General features: G+C 41.6%; 1 protein-coding gene across 1 annotated transcript in view; it reads right to left on the bottom strand.

Moving 5' to 3' along the window:
* LOC110493946 (integrin alpha-5) overlaps window positions 1–4,580 on the bottom strand; it is a 60,889-nt gene extending 56,309 nt beyond the window's left edge. The window contains exon 1 of the mRNA XM_021568566.3: window positions 4,207–4,580. Coding sequence (XP_021424241.3) covers window positions 4,207–4,415 — 209 coding nt within the window. The 5' untranslated portion in view covers window positions 4,416–4,580. The remainder of the gene's footprint in view (window positions 1–4,206) is intronic.
* Between the last annotated feature and the right edge of the window lie 15,565 nt (window positions 4,581–20,145).

The raw sequence follows: 20,145 nt of genomic DNA, 5'->3' as shown, positions 1-20,145 counted from the left end.
TTCAATGCTCTTACTGAGGGAAGGAGGTTGTTGGCCAAGATCTCACGATACATGGCCCCATCCATCCTCCCCTCAATACGGTGCAGTCGTCCTGTCCCCTTTGCAGAAAGCATCCCCAAAGAATGATGTTTCCACCTACATGCTTCACGGTAGGGATGGTGTTCTTGGGGTTGTACTCATCCTTCTTCTTTCTCCAAACACGGCGAGTGGAGTTGAGACCAAAAAGCTCTATTTTTGTCTCATCAGACCACATGACCTTCTCCCATTCCTCCTCTGGATCATCCAGATGGTCATTGGCAGACTTCAGACGGGCCTGGACATGCGCTGGCTTGAGCAGGGGGACCTTGCGTGCGCTGCAGGATTTTAATCCATGACGGCGTAGTGTTACTAATGGTTTTCTTTGAGACTGTGGTCCCAGCTCTCTTCAGGTCATTGACCAGGTCCTGCCGTGTAGTTCTGGGCTGATCCCTCACCTTCCTCATGATCATTGATGCCCCACGAGGTGAGATCTTGCATGGAGCCCCAGACCGAGGGTGATTGACCGTCATCTTGAACTTCTTCCATTTTCTAATATTTGCGCCAACAGTTGTTGCCTTCTCACCAAGCTGCTTGCCTATTGTCCTGTAGCCAATCCCAGCCTTGTGCAGGTCTACAATTTTATCCCTGATGGCCATAAACAGCTCTCTGGTCTTGGCCATTGTGGAGAGGTTGGAGTCTGTTTGATTGAGTGTGTGGACAGGTGTCTTTTATACAGGTAACGAGTTCAAACAGGTGCAGTTAATACAGGTAATGAGTGGAGAACAGGGGGGCTTCTTAAAGAAAAACGAACAGGTCTGTGAGAGCCGGAATTCTTACTTGTTGGTAGGTGATCAAATACTTATGTCATGTAATAAAATGCAAAATTAGAAGAAAAAAAATCCAGAAAATCATATTGTAGGATTTGTAATTAATTTATTTGCAAATTATGGTGGAAAATAAGTATTTGGTCAATAACAAAAGTTTATCTCAATACTTTGTTATATACCCTTTGTTGGCAATGACAGAAGTCAAATGTTTTCTGTAAGTCTTCACAAGGTTTTCACACACTGTTGCTTTTATTTTGTCCCATTCCTCCATGCAGATCTCCTCTTGAGCAGTGATGTTTTGGGGCTGTTGCTGGGCAACACAGACTTTCAACTCCCTCCAAAGATTTTCTATGGGGTTGAGATCTGGAGACTGGCTAGGCCACTCCAGGACCTTGAAATGCTTCTTACGAAGCCACTCCTTCGTTGCCCGGGCGGTGTGTTTGGGATCACTGTCATGCTGAAAGACCCAGCCATGTTTAATCTTCAATGCCCTTGCTGATGGTAGGCTTTGTTACTTTGGTCCCAGCTCTCTGCAGGTCATTCACTAGGTCCCCCCGTGTGGTTCTGGGATTTTTGCTCACCGTTCTTGTGATCATTTTGACCCCACGGGGTGAGATCTTGCGTGGAGCCCCAGATCGAGGGAGATTATCAGTGGTCTTGTATGTCTTACATTTCCTAATAATTGCTCCCACAGTTGATTTCTTCAAACCAAGCTGCTTACCTATTTCAGATTCAGTCTTCCCAGCCTGGTGCAGGTCTACAATTTTGTTTCTGGTGTCCTTTGACAGCTCTTTGGTCTTGGCCATAGTGGAGTTTGGAGTGTGACTGTTTGAGGTTGTGGACTGGTGTCTTTTAAACTGATAACAAGTTCAAACAGGTGCCATTAATACAGGTAACGAGTGGAGGACAGAGGAGCCTCTTAAAGAAGAAGTTACAGGTCTGTGAGAGCCAGAAATATTGCTTGTTTGTAGGTGACCAAATACTTATTTTACACCATAATTTGCAAAAAAAATCATAAAAAATCCTACAATGTGATTTTCTGGATTTCTTTTCCTCATTTTGTCTGTCATAGTTGAAGTGTACCTATGATGAAAATTACAGGCCTCTCTCATCTTTTTAAGTGGGAGAACTTGCACAATTGGTGGCTGACTAAATACTTTTTTGCCCCACTGTATATATATATCTTTATGAGCTGGATTACCTGTCTGCAATTAGTTTATGTTCATTTAAGCTTGTTAGCATATTTAGCTAGCAGCCTCCATGGAAACTCGCTATTACTTTTACTAATTTGAAAGCATTCTGGATTATAGATGCCCAATAGCCTTTTTTTGGCGCCACCTTGTGTACTAAACCGGTAATACTGTAAATCACATGGTAGAGAAGGACAGTATGATGATATGATACTGCCCAACCCTAATATCAGTCAGCTAACCATTTACAGTAACAGCAGTTCATTAATAAGTCTAATACACACTAAATATAATGCAGAAATTGAGAAATCTTACTTTATGTTGGCACTGTGGCACAATATGAGCAACTATTAATCAATGAGTTAATAGATTATAGATTCATAGAATGACGTTTGAAGAGTGAACTACTTTGAAAGGAGAGGAAGTGTTGGATGTGTACTTGACCAGGCGTTCAACGTTCCCGATTGCTCCGTTTTAACTTGGAAAACAATCTGTTAATCCTCGAAGTCAACATGAATTCCCACACTTTGGCTGTTGTTAAATCGTGTGCAGTATCACACAAGGTCTTCATCACTTGACTGTCATTCAGAAAATAATTTCCTGAATCAGCTGTTGTGCGATAATGTCTCCATGTAACTAAACAGCTAGACATCAAACAGCTATTATGCGTAATTATTGAATAATCCTGTTAATGACAGTATCGATTTTTGTTTCATTAATAATATTAAAGTTACTCTTTCTGCTTGAAGTACTGGATTTTGCAAACACATACATTATTTTGGATGTGTGCCCATGAAAACGGTTTTTACACCTTAACATAGGGAGACATGTAAAGCTATTAGGTTACAGTACACTTCCGTGATCGCCACACACACAAAAAGAGTCCAACGGCAATATCCAAGAATTTCACAAGATCAAGGTCAATGTCTGATTAAATTGTTAAATAGTATATGATATAACAAACAACATTATCATAAATGTAAGGAAAGAAAGGTGAGTGTTTTATGTAAAACGATTTTTGCCAAGGCATGAGAAAGGGTTTAAACATAGGTTTGATTCACCTCGTGAATTATATTGAATGTGTCCATGTTCCCCCTTTATATCTTAATGTATTCACATTATTTTTTTAAATTAGTATTATGAATGACTTTGTAACAGCTCGAAACAGTTGTCCACTACAAGAAATGCTCACTGGAACTCTAGTTTATAAAAACAACCAAGCACATTCATTTTCAATGGAACGTTGCGTTTGCCTTGCAGCTTTCTGTGTGGATAAATCGAACATATGCATCAAATTATATAAGTAGAAGGCTTGACAGATGGTGAATGTTGAACTTTTGTTCCACCCATGTCCAGATGATGCTGCGTACCATTTTGCGCAACACACTGTAGGTGTTTTCGAGGCATCAAGCTGGTTAAAAAACCTTCGCTATGTGTTGCCAAAAATGTGTTATGTGTTAGCTATATGTTGGTGTCCGAGTCAAGACAGCTTCCCTGCAGCCAGCGGCACTTGCCTGACTGGTAGGTAGCCTATTTGCGGGTGCTTTTACAAAGCCTATGTCAGATACTCCAGTGAGTGTAATTTGCTCAATATATTTAGCTGATAAATAAAGTTGACATCATTTGAAAGAAGATATTCTCCTCTTTTATACTGTAGGTATGTAATTCACAATCCGTCTATACTGTTTGTTGCTATCTGTATTCATACAACATTTGATTTAAACATATATATTTCCCCCTTTTATATATATATTTTAGTGGACCCCTGATTGAATACCCCTGAGCTAAAACTTTAGATAATATTACACCAAGAGTGGAAATTGGGAATAATTCCACCCAAAAGCGGTGTGGTATTGTAGGGAAGAAGGGGGCAGGAGCTGTGGCGGTGGGCTTGTCAAAAACGTGTTCCCTTTGCCTCTATGTAGCATACAAACCGTTATTCAAATCGTATGTGTATGCTTGTTAGGCAGCTATATAACATGGTAATGTAGTTTAGGCCTAAACTGTGATATTAGACTGTGAATAACAACCATATCAAAATAGCCTATATGGAATCATTAAAATCATAACTTTTTAAGTGAATGAAATTGTGTATTCTTGTGCCAAACAGTTGCCTATAACAATATAAAGAAAGCAAAGCTAACCGAGGGGTAAAATAAATAAGCACTCACCTAGACGAATTATTGTAGAAAACATCCACCGAATAACCGAAAAAACTGTCCTTAGGTCCAGTGTAGACGACGCGGTTTTCCGTTTCCAAGTTAAACGTTGCGCACTGCTGGATAAAAACCAATGTAAGTACAACGAACGGGGCGCAATAACCTGGATTTCGCGGGGTTGAGTTTACTGAAATTGTTGCAAATTGCCGTCCAGTGCCCATTTCTTTTGTGCGTCTTTTCTTTCATCGAATCGCTAGATACTGTTTAATATGTTGCGAGGTGTGAAACTCATCATTCGCCTGCGTAATATGTTTGTTAATGCATATTCCAGCAGAGACCATTAATTCATTGTGAATTGAATAGGACCCAGTTACACTCTGCTTCTCGCTCTCATAGGCTACTTGATTTAGACTCGGGGAGGGAGATACATTTCGGGGTGGAGCTTTGGATATTAAACATGGGATGTGGGAGCACACATTACCTGTTTTGGTGTGTGTGTGTGTGTGTGTGTGTGTGTGTGTGTGTGTGTGTGTGTGTGTATTCTACGAGGTGTAGGCCCATCAAAGTGGATGAAAAAAAGCCAAGCATAGATTGTTAAAATGTAGCATTTTCAACAGTGCACTTCATTTAAAGATAAGGGGTGGGGAATGGTGGGGCAGCAGAGATGAACACAGAAATATAATTAATAGAACCTGTGTCCCCATTCAAGTCAATGGTGGCATAATGAGTAGACTGGCAGCCATTTCGACTGTACCCATCCCTAGGGGTGCATTCATAAATTCATTCTGGCTATCTAATCTGATTTCAGAACATGTCATCTGAGTGTGCCAGAGCGCAGAATAACTGATGAATTTATAAACGCTCAACACCCATTGAATACGGCCGGTGCCAGTAAATGTCAGCAAATAAACGTAGTTAAATTGTTGCCAGCATCACAGTTACAGTCACCAACTCTCTGGATAACATGAAAATAGCCTTACCAGCTCTTCTTGGGCATGTAAAATGGTCACAGTGAGGTTCTCTCATGTTTGTCTGGAAGTAGCTATCTAGCGAACGTTAGCCAGTTAGCTTAGGTGCTTGACTGCCATTGTGAGGTCAGAACGCTCTCAGATCAACCATACTCCTCAGCCAGAGCGGCAAGTGTGCGCCCTAAATGCGGGAAGTGTACCCTTCAATCTATGCTGTGATTTGTTAAATCAACTCAACTGACATTACAAAAAATACATTCCATTGCATGAGCCACACCAGTTAGCATAATTTGAATGAACATTCTATTACCATGTCAATCCAGCATCAATTGATAGAACATTTCAAATTACCATGGAAATGATTGCATCACTATACCAGGCAGCCATTACGAGGGTACCGAGGGCCATGAGTTTACAAGTCAAATTGCCAGGGTTAGAGCTTCCAAACCCGTTCTATTCATTCTATTTCTATTAGTGCGTTCGTAAATTCACTCTCGAGTTCCAGAGAGCACTCGTTCATAAATTCAGAGTGTTGTCAGATTGTCTGTTCGTTCACACTGGACGCTCACTGGACGCCTGAACGTTCCCTTCAGGTGGGGGGCGAAGGACCTCTCCATTGTGCACTTTGTGCTGCAGAGTGAGTTGTTGAAGCTTTTTTGAACTCATGATAGATGGCTGTTATCTTTTAAGGGAGCCAGCAGCCATGGTTGTAGAGGGTAATCTGGATCCCCCAGGGTGTGGGTGTCATTGGTCACCATAGAGAGCGGGTTGGCGGTAATCATCTGGTGCAGTTCTGAGTTCCGATAGACAATTGCATCATGCACTGAGCGGGATATGTATTAAATACACTGGTGAAAAGCATTTTGTCGTGGCAGACGACAAAGTAGCCTTGTTAAAAATTCATTTGTGGAATTTCTTTCCTTAATGCGTTTGAGCCAATCAGTTGTGTTGTGACAAGGTAGATAGCCCTATTTGTTAAAAGACCAAGTCCATATTATGGCAAGAACAGCTCAAATATGCAAAGAGAATAAGCAAAGATAAACAATTTATTTAGAATTCAAGGCACACTTAATCAGCATGTCTACCACAGCATTCTGCAAAAATACACCATCCCATCTGGTTTGCGCTTGGTGGGACTATAATTTGTTTTTCAACAAGACAATGACCCAACACACCTCCAGGCTGTGCAAGGGCTATTTGACCAAGAAGGAGGGTGATGGAGTGCTGCATCAGATGACCTGGCCTCCACAATCACCCAACCTCAACCCAATTGAGATGGTTTGGGATGAGTTGGACCGTAGAGTGAAGGTAAAGCAGCCAACAAGTGCTAAGCATATGTGGTAACTCCTTCAAGACTGTTGGAAAAGCATTCCAGGTGAAGCTGGTTGAGAGAATGCCAAGAGTGTGCAAAGCTGTCATCAAGGCAAAGGGTGGCTACTTTGAAGAATCTCAAATGTAAAATATACTGTATATTGATTTGTTTAACACTTTTTTGGTTACTACATGATTCCATGTGTTATTTCATAGTTTTGACATCTTCACTATTATTCTACAATGTAGAAACAGTAAATATAAAGAAAAACCCTGGAATGAATAGGTGTGTCCAAACTTTTGACTGGTACTGTATATAAAAATTATGTCTAGATAAAAATAAAAAAAACTACTAATGTTACTGTCCCCACTACAACAAATAACTACTTAAAAACATGTAATTCTGTCCTTGAAACATTTAATTGAAATACTGCAGAATTCCATTCATTTCTATCGAGGACAGCTCCTACCGGGGAGTGCCAATATCGCCGAACGGTGGCTTCAAAACCTCTTAAACCTCTTGAAGCTAGGGGGCACTATTTTTATTTTTGGAAAAATAACGTTCCCAAAATAAACTGCCTATTTCTCAGGACCAGATGCTAGAATATACATATAATTGACAGCTTAGGATAGAAAACACTCTAAAGTTTCCAAAACTGTAAAAATATTGTCTGTGAGTATAACAGAACTGATATTCCAGGCGAAATCCTGAGAAAAATCCAATCAGGAAGTGACCCTTATTTTGAAACCCCTGTCTTTCTATGCATCCCTATTGCCCATTGAAAGGGATATCAACCAGATTCCTTTTTCTACGTCTTCCCTAAGGTGTCTACAGCCTTTAGACGTAGCTTCACGCCTTTATGTTGAAGAATGAGCGTAAACGAACACATTGCGTAAGTGGCCAGCTGATGGCTCTCAGAGTGATTCTTGTGTAAAAGAGAGAGGTAGCCATTTTTCCTCCCGGTCCTACTGAAAAGCCAACTGTCCCGGTTGATATATTACCGAATAGACATTTGAAAAACACCTTGAGGATTGATTATAAAAAACATTTGCCATGTTTCTGTCGATATTATGGATATCATTTTGAAAAAAAATTCTGCGTATTTCCGGTGGATTTCTGAACATAATGTGACAAACAAACGGAGGTATTTTGGGTATAAAAATAATCTTTATGGAAAAAAAGGAACATTTGCTGTCTAACTGGGAGTCTCATCAGTGAAAACATCCGAAGATCATCAAAGGTAAACGGTTAATTTGATTGCTTTTCTGATTTTCGTGACCAAGCTTCCTGCTGCTAGCTGGACATAATGCTATGCTAGGCTATCGATGAACTTACACAAATGCTTGTCTTGCTATCGCTGTAAAGCATCATTTCAAAATCTGAGACGACAGGGTGATTAACAAAAGGCTAAGCTGTGTTTTGCTATATTTCATTTGTGATTTCATGAATATGAATATTTTCTTGTAAGATTATTTGACCGTTGCGCTATGCTAATTAGTGTAGTTGCTGACAATTCTCCCGGATCCAGGATGGGTAGTTCCAAGAGGTTTTTAATGGCCAATAAATATACTATCAACAACCCAGGGTGTATACCTGTATACATCATTGGCGTAGGCACTCCACCTTCGAGACTCATTATTGTGGAGTCCTTTAGCTGAGAAATGATAATATTTGGTGAGTTTTTTGTCTATATAATTTAATTACTATCAGTGCAGAACTGTAGTGTTGACATCTGTTGAAAATATCATAGCGATAAAATATCATAGCGATAACATATAATATATTGTAATGAGTCCTAATAAATGATCATTTTTGGTATTACATCATGCAAATCTTTTTCACAAAAAAGAACTAACTGTAACAATGTGCGCTGAGAGACGGGAAGCAAATTCAGGGAGTGAATCATTTAATAAATAAATGAAAACACGGCATCGCATCGGAGAGGGGGTACTGTCACGTATACTCCCTCTCCGGTCTATAGGTAATCAGGCTGCTGATTATCCCGCACACCTGTCACTATCATCATATGACACTCACTTGGACTCCATCACCTTCTTGATTATCTTCCCTATATCTGTCACTCCCCTTGGTTCTTTCCTCAGGTGTTATTGACTCTGCTTTCATGTGGATGTGTTGTTTGTGTTTCGTGTTCTTTGCTTCTTTTATTTATTAAAACATTCCCTCTCTGAACTTGCTTCCAGACTCTCAGCGCACTCGTTACGCTAACAAGATCTCCAAGTGGCTGGACGAAGGTCACAAAGGTCGAGTCAAGTGCTGCCTGTAAGGGTCCAGCCTCGTAGACTGGTGGAGGAAAAGCAAACCACGTACATAAGTATGTGATTATGGAAGGACTCCAGCTAAGACCTAGATCAGGGAAGGTCAACTCCCGTCCTCGGGGACCTGATTGGTGTCACTCTTTTCCCCAGTGTCTAACTGTCATTAAACTAATTGCATTCTAAACTGAAGACCATGATGAGTTGATTATTGGAGTCAGCTGGGGCTGGGGCCCCCGAGGACTGGAGTTGACCATCCCTGACCTAGATAGACAACAAATCAAACATGCTCCATCAATCCCAATCCTAATTTGGAATATGATTTTACCATTTCACAATTATGACAGAATTTTCTTCCATGACCATCATTCTTAGATTTCCAGGGTAAATACATTCAGTTTAGGATAAAGGGAGTTAGTATTGTTTTCATCATTGGATAAACAAGGTTATTAGGCAGAATGTAGCGAGCAGATTCCGAACATACCGTTAGTTTCAAGTTTTAGTAGTCGTATGTATGGGATATGCATGGTATACAGTACATGCACCAGAAATAGGGTACACTTTCTGACCTCTTAGATAAATATCAGCATAGCTTGGCTAGCTATGTACAGCAAAATAGCTAGCTAGCTCTCTGCTTGACTAGCTAGCTCTCTGCTTGGCTGAACACAGAACGTTAGCGCACTGTTAATATGATAAGCTAAATCGATCCGTCTCATTGCAAGACTTTGGCCAAAGAGTTTAGCTATTGTAGACATGTTGAATCTTCTTGGAAACTCCAGCCAATGACAGACCAAACTAACCATTGCATCGTGTCTCATCTTATGTATCTGAACTGGGCTTTATGATCAGGGATATTCCGTGCCAGTAGGGTAGTATGTGAAGTAGCTAGCTAGCTAGCCAATATCAGCGTGGCTTTCTGACCACAAATCAAATCAAATGAATTTATGTAGCCCTTCTTACATCAGCTGATATATCAAAGTGCTGTACAGAAACCCAGCCTAAAACCCCAAACAGCAAGCAATGCAGGTGTAGAAGCACGGTGGCTAGGAAAAACTCCCTAGAAAGGCCAAACCTAGGAAGAAACCTAGAGAGGAACCAGGCTATGAGGAGTGGCCAGTCCTCTTCTGGCTGTGCCAGGTGGAGATTATAACATAACATGGCCAAGATGTTCAATTGTTTATAAATGACCAGCATGGTCAAATAATAGTAATCACAGTGAACAGGTCAGGGTTCCATAGCCACAGGCAGAACAGTTGAAACTGGAGCAGCAGCACGGCGAGGTGGACTGGGGACAACAAGGAGTCACCATGGCAGGTAGTCCTGAGGCATGGTCCTAGGGCTCAGGTCCTCCGAGAGAGAGAAAGAAAGAGAGAAAGAGAGAATTAGAGAGAACATACTTAAATTCACACAGGACACCGGATAAGACCGGAGAAATACTACAGATATAACAGACTGACCCTAGCTCCCCGACACATAAACTACTGCAGCATAAATAGAGGTTGCTGTCCTTGCACCACATAGTTAGGTCTCTGACCTCCTTCCTATAGGCTGTCTCATTGTTGCCGGTGATCAGGCCTACCACTGTTGGGTCATCAGCAAACTTAATGATGGTGTTGGAGTTGTGCCTGGCCATGCAGTCATGAGTGAACAGGGAGTACAGGAGGAGACTGAGCATGCACCCCTGAGGGGCCCCCGTGTTGAGGTTCAGCATGGTGGATGTGTTGTTACCTACCCTTACCACCTGGGGTTGGCCCGTCAGGAAGTCCAGGATTCAGTTGCAGAGGGAGGTGTTTAGTCCCATGGTCCTTAGCTTAGTGATGAGCAATGGGGGCACTATGGTGTTGAATGCTGAGCTGTAGTCAATGAATAGCATTCTCACATAGGTGGTTCTTTTGTCCAGGTGGGAAAGGGCAGTGTGGAGTGCAATAGAGATTGCATCATCTGTGGATCTGTTGGTGCGGTATGCAAATTGGAGTGGGTCTAGGGTTTCTGGGATAATGGTGTTGATGTGAGCCCTGACCAGCCTTTCAAAGCACTTCATGGCTGCAGACATGAGTGCTACGGGTCGTTAGTCATTTAGGCAGGTTACCTTAGTGTTCTTCGGTACAGGGACTATGGTGGTCTGCTTGAAACATGTTGGTATTACAGACTCAGACAGGGAGAGGTTGAAAATGTCAGTGAAGACACTTGCCAGTTGGTCAGCGCATGCTCCTGGTAATCCGTCTGACCCAGCGGCTTTGTGAATGTTGACCTGTTTAAAGGTCTTACTCACATCGGCTGCGGGGAGCGTGATGACACAGTCATCCGGAACAGCTGATGCTCTCATGCATGTAGTACGGTGTAGTACGATTTGATCTTAGTCCTGTATTGAAGCTTTGCCTGTTTGATGGTTCATCAGAGGGCATAGCGGGATTTCTTATGAACTTCCGGATTAGAGTCCAACTCCTTGAAAGCGGCAGCTCTACCCTTTAGCTCAGTGCGAATGTTGCCTGTAATCCATGGCTTCTAGTTGGGGTATGTACGTACAGTCACTGTGGGGACAACGTCCTCGATGCACTTATTGATAAAGCCAGTGACTGATGTGGTGTACTCCTCAATGCCATCGGAAGAATTCTGGAACATATTTCAGTCTGTGCTAGCAAAACAGTCCTGTAGTTTAGCATCTGCTTTATCTGACCACTTTTTTATAGACCGAGTCACTGGTGCTTCCTGCTTTAAGTTTTGCTTGTAAGCAGGAATCAGGAGGATAGAGTTATGGTCAGATTTGCCAAATGGACGGCGAGGGAGAGCTTTGTACGCGTCTCTGTGTGTGTAGTAAAGGTGGTCTAGAATTGTTTTCCCGCTGGTTGCACAATTAACATTCTGATAGAAATTTGTTAAAACTGATTTAAGTTTCCCTGCATTAAAGTCCCCGGCCTCTAGGAGCGCTGCCTCTGGATGAGCATTTTAGTGCAGTTTTAGTGCCAACCTCGCTCTGTGGTGGAATGTAGACAGCTACAAAAAAATGCAGATGAAAACTCTCTTGGTAGATAGTGTGGTCTACAGCTTATCATGAGATACTCTACCTCAGGCGAGCAAAACCTTGAGACTTCCTGAGATATCATGCACCAGCTGTTGTTTACATAAATGCATAGGCCCCCGACCCATGTCTTACCAGACACTGCTGTTCTGTCTTGACGATAGAGTTTATAACCCGCCAGCTGTATGTTCTTAATGTTGTCGTTCAGCCACGACTCGGTGAACCATAAGATATTATAGTTTTTAATGTCCCGTTGGTAGGATATATGTGCTTTCAGTTCATCCCATTTATCTTCTGGTGATATATTATCTAGCTAGCAATGTCTTACCTTTACAGCAGAAAAAAATGAAACTCTGGGTCAATTTTGAAACCCTTCAACTCTTTTAGTTCTCTCCAATGTGTAAACGCAAATCCAAGGTTTACTCGTGCCTTAGCAAGGGCTCTATCACTTTCCCTTTTCGCTTGTCTGCTCTCCAAATGTCTCTGTTTCTTTGGCTTAGATGGAGGAGTACAGTAGCTACTGCTAGGTCAGGTCATTTGCCCCTCGCATCTGCCATGTCTGTAAGCTAGGTCTCCGCTAGCCAAGTGTGGACATGGGCTCAGCTAGCTAGATATCCGCAAGCCAAGTGTGGACAAGGGCTCAACTAGCTAGATATCTTACCACTACCCATTAGAATATCCTTGAACAGTGGCACCGCCCAACTCACCGTCGAGAAAACACATCACTCTTTACGTGTTGCACAAAATCTGATGGGGAAATCGGACCCGACAGGGAAAATGAAAGCTAATGAATGCAGTGGTTCTCAGGCATGATAGAGGTGTAATATTGTTAATGTTATATCACATTGGATGACCACTAGCGACTTATTGGTGCTTTTGAACATAGAAAATGACATATTGCAGCTTTCAGATTGAGAAATGTATCGATTGGTATCATCTTGCTGGGTCTTTCTATCATCTTACTTGTTTGGTCTTCTGTGATATGTTATAGCACCACAACACCACGTGTGCTAGCAGCCCTCTTGTCTTAGCATTGAAACTCTCCCTCAAGTAGGATGTTCGTCATCTCAACAACTTCACATGGAACCCTCCACCCAATAAGGGGCTAATCTCACCAAAGACCAGAACCCATTACTAGTAGCCTCTGCTGAGTCCCCAACAATCGAATGTTTTGGTTTTCAGGGGAAATGGAAAGAGAGCCTGTGACACAACTTACACTTTTGGAAGTTAACAAGGCAATACTACATCTTAACTCCTCCACATTTACTGGATTGGTTGAACAAGGCAGAAAAACCTCCCACAACATTTTTCTTGTCTTTTCAAGACCTCATTGTGAGGCAGCATTTCCGAAACTATGGGTCGCGACCCCGCATGGGGTGAAAAAAAGGTCAGGAGAAACTCTGAAAAAAAAAAAGCTAAACTCACACTTGGTTCATAGAACCGAGGTTACTTCAGTAACCTCCAGTAGCTCTATCTTTAGAACAGTTTAAGTTACAAAATATTATGATTCCATCGCTGAAAGATAAGACTCTCAGGAACACGCATATCTTTTGTTTCCCTCTACAATGGCCACAAGCCTCCTTAGAACAGAGTAGACAAGACCAAATCAGACTGGGGGAGACAGAACATTATCAATGATGATACCAATATCTTCAAACCATGCTTCCTTCAGCTTGAAACACTGACAAAAGTACTCAGATTGATTTGTAATAGACTGTTATAGTCCCAATTAAAAAAGTAAACATTGGCTGTTGATTACATCACTTTTTTTTCTAACCCCACTTACATACTCCTTATTTGTATTTATTTCACTGCCCCATCCACCCTCCTCTTCAGAGGACAAAAGTAACTTTGTTTTACTTTTTTACAGATTTTGTTACATGTAGATTATTCATACATTTTACATACATGGTACTTTTATAAACATTATTACATGATAGGAATACAGTTTGATATACACATGCAGTGAAAACAGGACAAATATACGTCCCCCCCCCCCCGCCCCCACGGGATCTTTAGTGACCACAGAGTTGGGTCACCCGTTTAAAGTCCCATCTTCAATTTCATTGAGGAACATTCCATTGTTAGTTAGTACTTCAACATGATCAAAATGAAATAAATATTGTAAAAGTGTATGGTATGAATTACAAGGATCTGTCTTTTAACTTATGGCTTTGTTCATTTCAGCAGCATATTTCTCTTTGACTTTTGTTTGTCTTTCCCCCGGTGGCATTCATACATCTTTGTGCCCACAACTTGAAACAGAACACCCCTGAATGGGAGACTTTTTACTCTCCCAACTGCGTTCTTTTTTTTTAAGTTCAATAATATTCTATATTACTGAGGCTTGTAGAGAAACTAACAATGTTCGGAATCCCGCATGGAATCCCAAAAAAGAAAAGATAATTCATATTTTTGTCCTTTCTCAATGTCATGAATTCTAGTGACATTATTGATCCCGAATGTATTTAGTTATTTTACTTCAAATTTGCCATTTAGAAAATGAGGCGTTTCTCCAGAAACCAGAATACACATAATCACACTCCCTCATCTGATTAGTCAAGTAGACGGGCTTCTGACTTTGTGGCTCTGGTAACTAGTGATGACCGGAAAAACAGGAGAGAATAATGACTGACCTTTTTTAAGTTTTGGCTCCTTTCTGTGGAAAAAGAGCACATTTCAGGACACAGTGTGCTGGGTAATTCAAACAGTCTGAGGGAAAACATTTAGAACACCTATTGCAGCTTTCCCTGCAATTACTCTGTCATTATTTTCTAACGTAAGTGCTCATTAAGTATATGGGGTTTTATTTTACTCTGGCTGACTTTGTGCAAAGCATGACTGAGAACCTCTTAAAGTACCTAGAGGATTTTATTGGCGCCTGTCAGATGTACTTGCAAACACCACCACTTACAATTCCCTTGTTTCTCTGCCATAAACATGCATAATATGCAACAAATCATTGTTTCAGACATTGCACAGAAATAGGACTTTAAAGGTTGTCTACAATGAGTATGTTTACATGCACACTAATAATTCAATATTCATTTGATTATGTCAGATGGCCAAGTATAGCTTTACTCATGTAAACACCTTAAGATGTGGATGTCGATTAAGGCAGCCCTCCGCACCTCTCTGATTCCACATTGTGGAAGCTTGGTGAATTACAATAACAGTTAGGCTATTTTCAAACAACTTTCCACCGCCCCTGCCCTGCCCCTCCTCCGCCCCCTTTCTCAACAAGCCAAAAGTCCCCCTTTGCACACTCTCTCTTTCGTTTTAAAACGTGTGGATTTGTTTACATAGGCATATCTAGCTAGCCATTTTGTGAGTGAGAACAGGTGTGTGGGCAGACTTGAAAAGTTCTGTTGTTCAAAACTTCCTTCTCTAACCTATCGACTTAATAGAGTGGGGACTTGGTGCCATGTACGTTCTGCCTGGCTGGTCTGTCCTTGTGGAAGTTGTAATCTAGTGCAGCAATTATTTGGCTTCATAGACTGGTGGTGAAAAGGAAAAATGCTTGCTTGCCTACATCAGAATACGGTTCTGGTAAGACTCCATATGTGACTCGTTTCAGGAAACACGTTCCACAAGGCATTTCTGCCTGTGAAGTCACAGGAGAGGCATTTGAATTTTTGGGGGCAGAAATGCCCTTTCCTGTAATAATGAATACAAATGAGCTAAAGACATTGTCAGCTATATGATATGGTCCTTATTTGAACTGGCTAGCCAGCTAACTTAACAAGCTAGAAACGAACCAAAACATTGTTTAGAAAGTAGCTTTTAGTAGCCTGGTTTGCTAGATTTCGATATACTAAATTCATTTTTAAACAGATGTGATTATTGGTGTTAAAATACACCAGTTATGCTATTTTGGACCACCAGGCTGCTGATGTCATGCATGTGAATCCTTAAAGAGATGGGTGGGGATAAGGCTTAAGAGGGTGTGAATGATGCTGAACGGGTGTAGACAAAGAATAGCTCACCAGTAGGTGTACCAAAACATTCAAGCGCCATTTTTTTAAAAGTGGGGTTACAAGTTTATCAACTTTCAAAGCAGAATCACTTTCCCATTGTTTCTCAACTGTAGTGTATGATATACCATTTTCTAGCTCTGAGTCTCTACATTTATCTAATGTAAAAATCACAATTTCAAAATGTTGCTACATAAGACCGAATCGAGCAGGTCGAATCAGCTGTTGATCTGTAAAAAAAGTTTAAATAATAATTGAACACAGACAAGTCATAATGAATGCATCATGAAATCAACAAATGTGTAATCATCCTTTGGATGTGTACATGTCAAACATAACCCTAATACCAGGATTCCCAACCCTCTCCTCTGTGACCAATATACCTGATGAGCCTAACCCTAACCCTTTTTTATCCATTCCTTCGTGAAGTTGTCCCCTAGGCAGTCATTTTCGAAATGTCCCAGTGTCCATGTGTGTTTATTCACCACATGGTGAATAATACCTCTCCACAGGTCCTGAAACATACAATTGCAATGCATGCATTTTTTCAACAATAATCAGTGCTATTCCCCATTTCACGTATTGCAGATATGATTTCACAAACTCAGGGACAAGTACTTGCTCACAGAAAGGACAATACAGTAAGTACAATATCACTCAACCATAATACATAAATGAGAGAAATAATTAAGACAAGATAAATATGACTTACAATAAACTCCTAATATGTGTCTGCCCTTTTACAGAACAACCAAAAGTGGTTGACAACCTCCTTCAACCACATGATGAGTTCTGCGTGGTCTTTAACCTGTGCTGTTTAGATATGATAACAATTCTAACACTGGAGCAACATCTTCACACCATGCCACATATCGAGAGAGTGCTTTATTCCGCTGTGTTTATATTTTCTTTTTGCAGGGGCTGAGAAAATATGAGATGTATATATTTCTAAACGATTCAATCTTGCAAAATAATGGTCATAACCAAACTTACTCCTTAAAGTAGGAATCTGAGAATGTGCATCTGTGCAGATCTATTTTAGAGGGATCTCTGTAATCAGTTGATCCATGGTCCTAATCCATGGTGACAGTTTCTCTGGGTCTCCCTCTTGTCAATGTTCACTACAGAGACGATTTCTCTGGAATCATTCTCCAATATAGTGTAGGTGCAATACTGTGCAGAGTATCCTGGCGAGTCCATGCGGCCATCAGCTGAAATTGTAAGAGACATTGAAGTAATCAATAAAAAACCATTGTGTCCGTGTTAAATAATTGTGGTGTACTGTAAGCACACAAACAATTAAGTAATTAAGTCCTACCTAGGACTACAACAATGTCTTTGGTTCGCAGACGGTCAATGATCACATCCCTTTTCTCCAACAATTTTACTGAGTCCACACAGTACGAGTTCTGAATATTGAAAAAAGTGCTACTGGAAACAATCCCATTGTTCATGAATTTGAAAAGGAGGACAATTTGAGTTGCTGTCCCTAAAATCTTAAATCTCGTCAGACTCCTTCATCATCATCCTTCATCATTATGACTTCATCATAATCTTCATTCACCTAGGATTCCTTTGAGGGACTCTAGGTCTCATCAGCACCACTCTCATCAGCACCAACTTCATCATCCCATCGATGCTATCACAAATAAGACATAATAATATAATGGTACATTGTAAATACAAACAACAAAAATAAGCACACTAGCACATCACAAATACTAAGAAAAATCTTACACTCACACACTATTAAGTTAATTCTATGGTCTCTTCTGAGATGCTCATATTCATCAGGCTAAATAAACTCAGCAAAAAAATAAAAGTCCTCTCACTGTCAACTGCGTTTATTTTCAGCAAACTTGTATTTGTATGAACCTAACCAGATTCCAGAGACTTAAACTGAACAAGTTCCACAGACATGTGACTAACATAAATTGAATAATGTGTCACTGAACAAAGGCTGGGTCTTAATCAAAAGTAACAGTCAGTATCTGGTGTGGCCACCAGCTGCATTAAGTACTCCAGTGCATCTCCTCCTCATGGACTGCACCAGATTTGCCAGTTCTTGCTGTTAGATGTTACCTCACTCTTCCACCAAAGCACCTGCAATTTCCAGGACATTACTGGGGGGAATGGCCCTAGCCCTCACCCTCCGATCCAACAGGTCCCAGACGTGGTCAATGGGATTGAGATCCGGGCTCTTCGCTGGCCATGGCAGAACACTGACATCCCTGTCTTGCAGGAAATCGCACACAGAACGAGCAGAATGGCTGATGGCATTGTCATGCTGGATGGTCATGTCAGGATGAGCCTGCAGAAAGGGTACCAGATGAGGGAGGAGGATGTCTTCCCTGTAACGCACAGCATTGAGATTGCCTGCAATGACAACAAGCTCAGTCCGATGATGCTGTGACACACCGCCCCAGAGCATGATGGACCCTCCACCTCCTAATCGAAAAAGGGACGTTTCTTTTTTTGCTGAGTTTAGAAGTGATAAAACATAACAAAAATAAATAAATTGACTGAATAAGATCTGTACAACCAGTCTTAGAGTAAGAACTCTTAAGGCTTCATGCCACAATGACTACCACCCTGTAGCACTCACTTTTGTAATCATGAAGTGCTTTGAGAGGCTGGTTATGGCACACATTAACTCCACCATCCCAGTCACCCTTTACCTACTCCAATTTGCATGCCGATCATTAGACAACGCAATCTCAATTGCTCTCCACAATGTCCTCATCTACCTAGATAAGAGGAATACCTATGTGAGAATGCTGCTTATTGACTACAGCGCAGCGTTCAACACCATTGTCCCCTCCATGCTCGTCACCAAGCTCAGGACTCAAGACTCCCTCTGCAACTGAATCCTGGACTTCTTGACGGGCCGACCCACGGGAACCCACAGGGGTGTGTGCTTAGCCCCCTTCTGTACTCCCTGTTCACCCAGGACTCCAACGCCATCATCAAGTTCGCTGACAACAGAACGGTGTAAGGCCTGATCACCGGTGATGATGAGTCAGCCTACAGGGAGGTCAGTGATCTGCCAGTCACTGACCAAGGAGCTGAATGTGGACTACAGGAAACAGGGGGGAGAGCATTCCCCCATCCACATCAATGGGGAGACAGTGGAGCAGGTAGACAGGTTCAAGTACATCGGTGTCCAAATCACTAAAGACTTAAAATTTTCCAAACACACACGCAGTCGTGAAGAAGGCGCAACAGTGCCTCTTCCCCCACAGGAGGTTGAAAAAGTTTGGCATGGGCCCTCAAATCCTCAAAAGGTTCTAAAGGTGTACCATTGAGAGCATATTGACTGGCTGCATCACTGCTTGGTATGGCAACAGCACCACCCTCAATCACATTGCGCTACAGAGGGTTGTGCGGACAGCCCAGTTTATCACTGACTTCAACCACCCAAGCCATAAACAATTTTATCTGCTGCTACACGGAAAGAGGAACCAGTGCATCAAGTCTGACCCCAACAGGCTCTTGAACAGCTTCTATCCCCAAGCAATGCAACTGATAAATAGCTAACAAAATAGCCACACAGACTATCTTTATTGACCTTTTACTCCATAATTTGCTAACTCACACATGATAAGCACATACATTTATACTGACTTTACACACCCGCTCACATACAGTACAAGCTGCTGCTACTCTATTTATCTTATATTATTTCCCCCCTTAACCCTACACATATCTCCCTCTATCACTCCAGTATCCCTGCACATAGTAATTGTCACGGTTGTTAGAATGGACGGACCAAGGCGCAGCGTGATTAGAGTTCCACATCTTTATTTACAGTGAAACTTCCAACAAAACAATAAACAATCAACAAAACGTGACCTACGTGGTGCTACATGCACATACACAAAACAATGTCCCACAAATGCAGGTGGGTACAGGGGGGACACCTTAAGTATGATCCCCAATTAGAGACAACGATAATCTGCTGCCTCTAATTGGGAACTATACTCAAACCCAAACATAGAAATAATCATGTTGGAGTGAACGGCTGTGCGTGAGAGGCTCCTGCAACTTTTTTGCGAGATAATCTAATTTAACCTACTTTATGGCACTTTTTACAACAAACGTTTCTTTCTAATACAAGATTGTAACTTTTTATATGAAAATGCCGAGTCATAAGGACAATAAATCCACAGCGGAGGCCTACTCCCCACTAAACAACGAGACAGACATGGCGGGAGGCACATGCAACAACGTGACACTTACAGAACTTACCCGGGCTTTGGGGGAGCTACGTGTTGCTATAGCTGAGGATCTTAAGGCCACTATTGCTGAACTGAACACCAAAATCGAGAGCATCATTCGAACGGTCGCTTCGCATGGCCAGAGTATTGTGGACCTTGAGAAAGCTTCTGAATTCAACGCTGGTAGG

This window comes from Oncorhynchus mykiss, chromosome 17, assembly GCF_057628025.1.
Source record: "Oncorhynchus mykiss isolate SJ-2025 chromosome 17, ASM5762802v1, whole genome shotgun sequence".
Classification (NCBI taxonomy): Eukaryota; Metazoa; Chordata; class Actinopteri; order Salmoniformes; family Salmonidae; genus Oncorhynchus; species Oncorhynchus mykiss.
The sequence above is the reverse complement of the archived record's forward strand: the minus strand, read 5'-3'. Positions and strand labels throughout refer to the sequence as shown.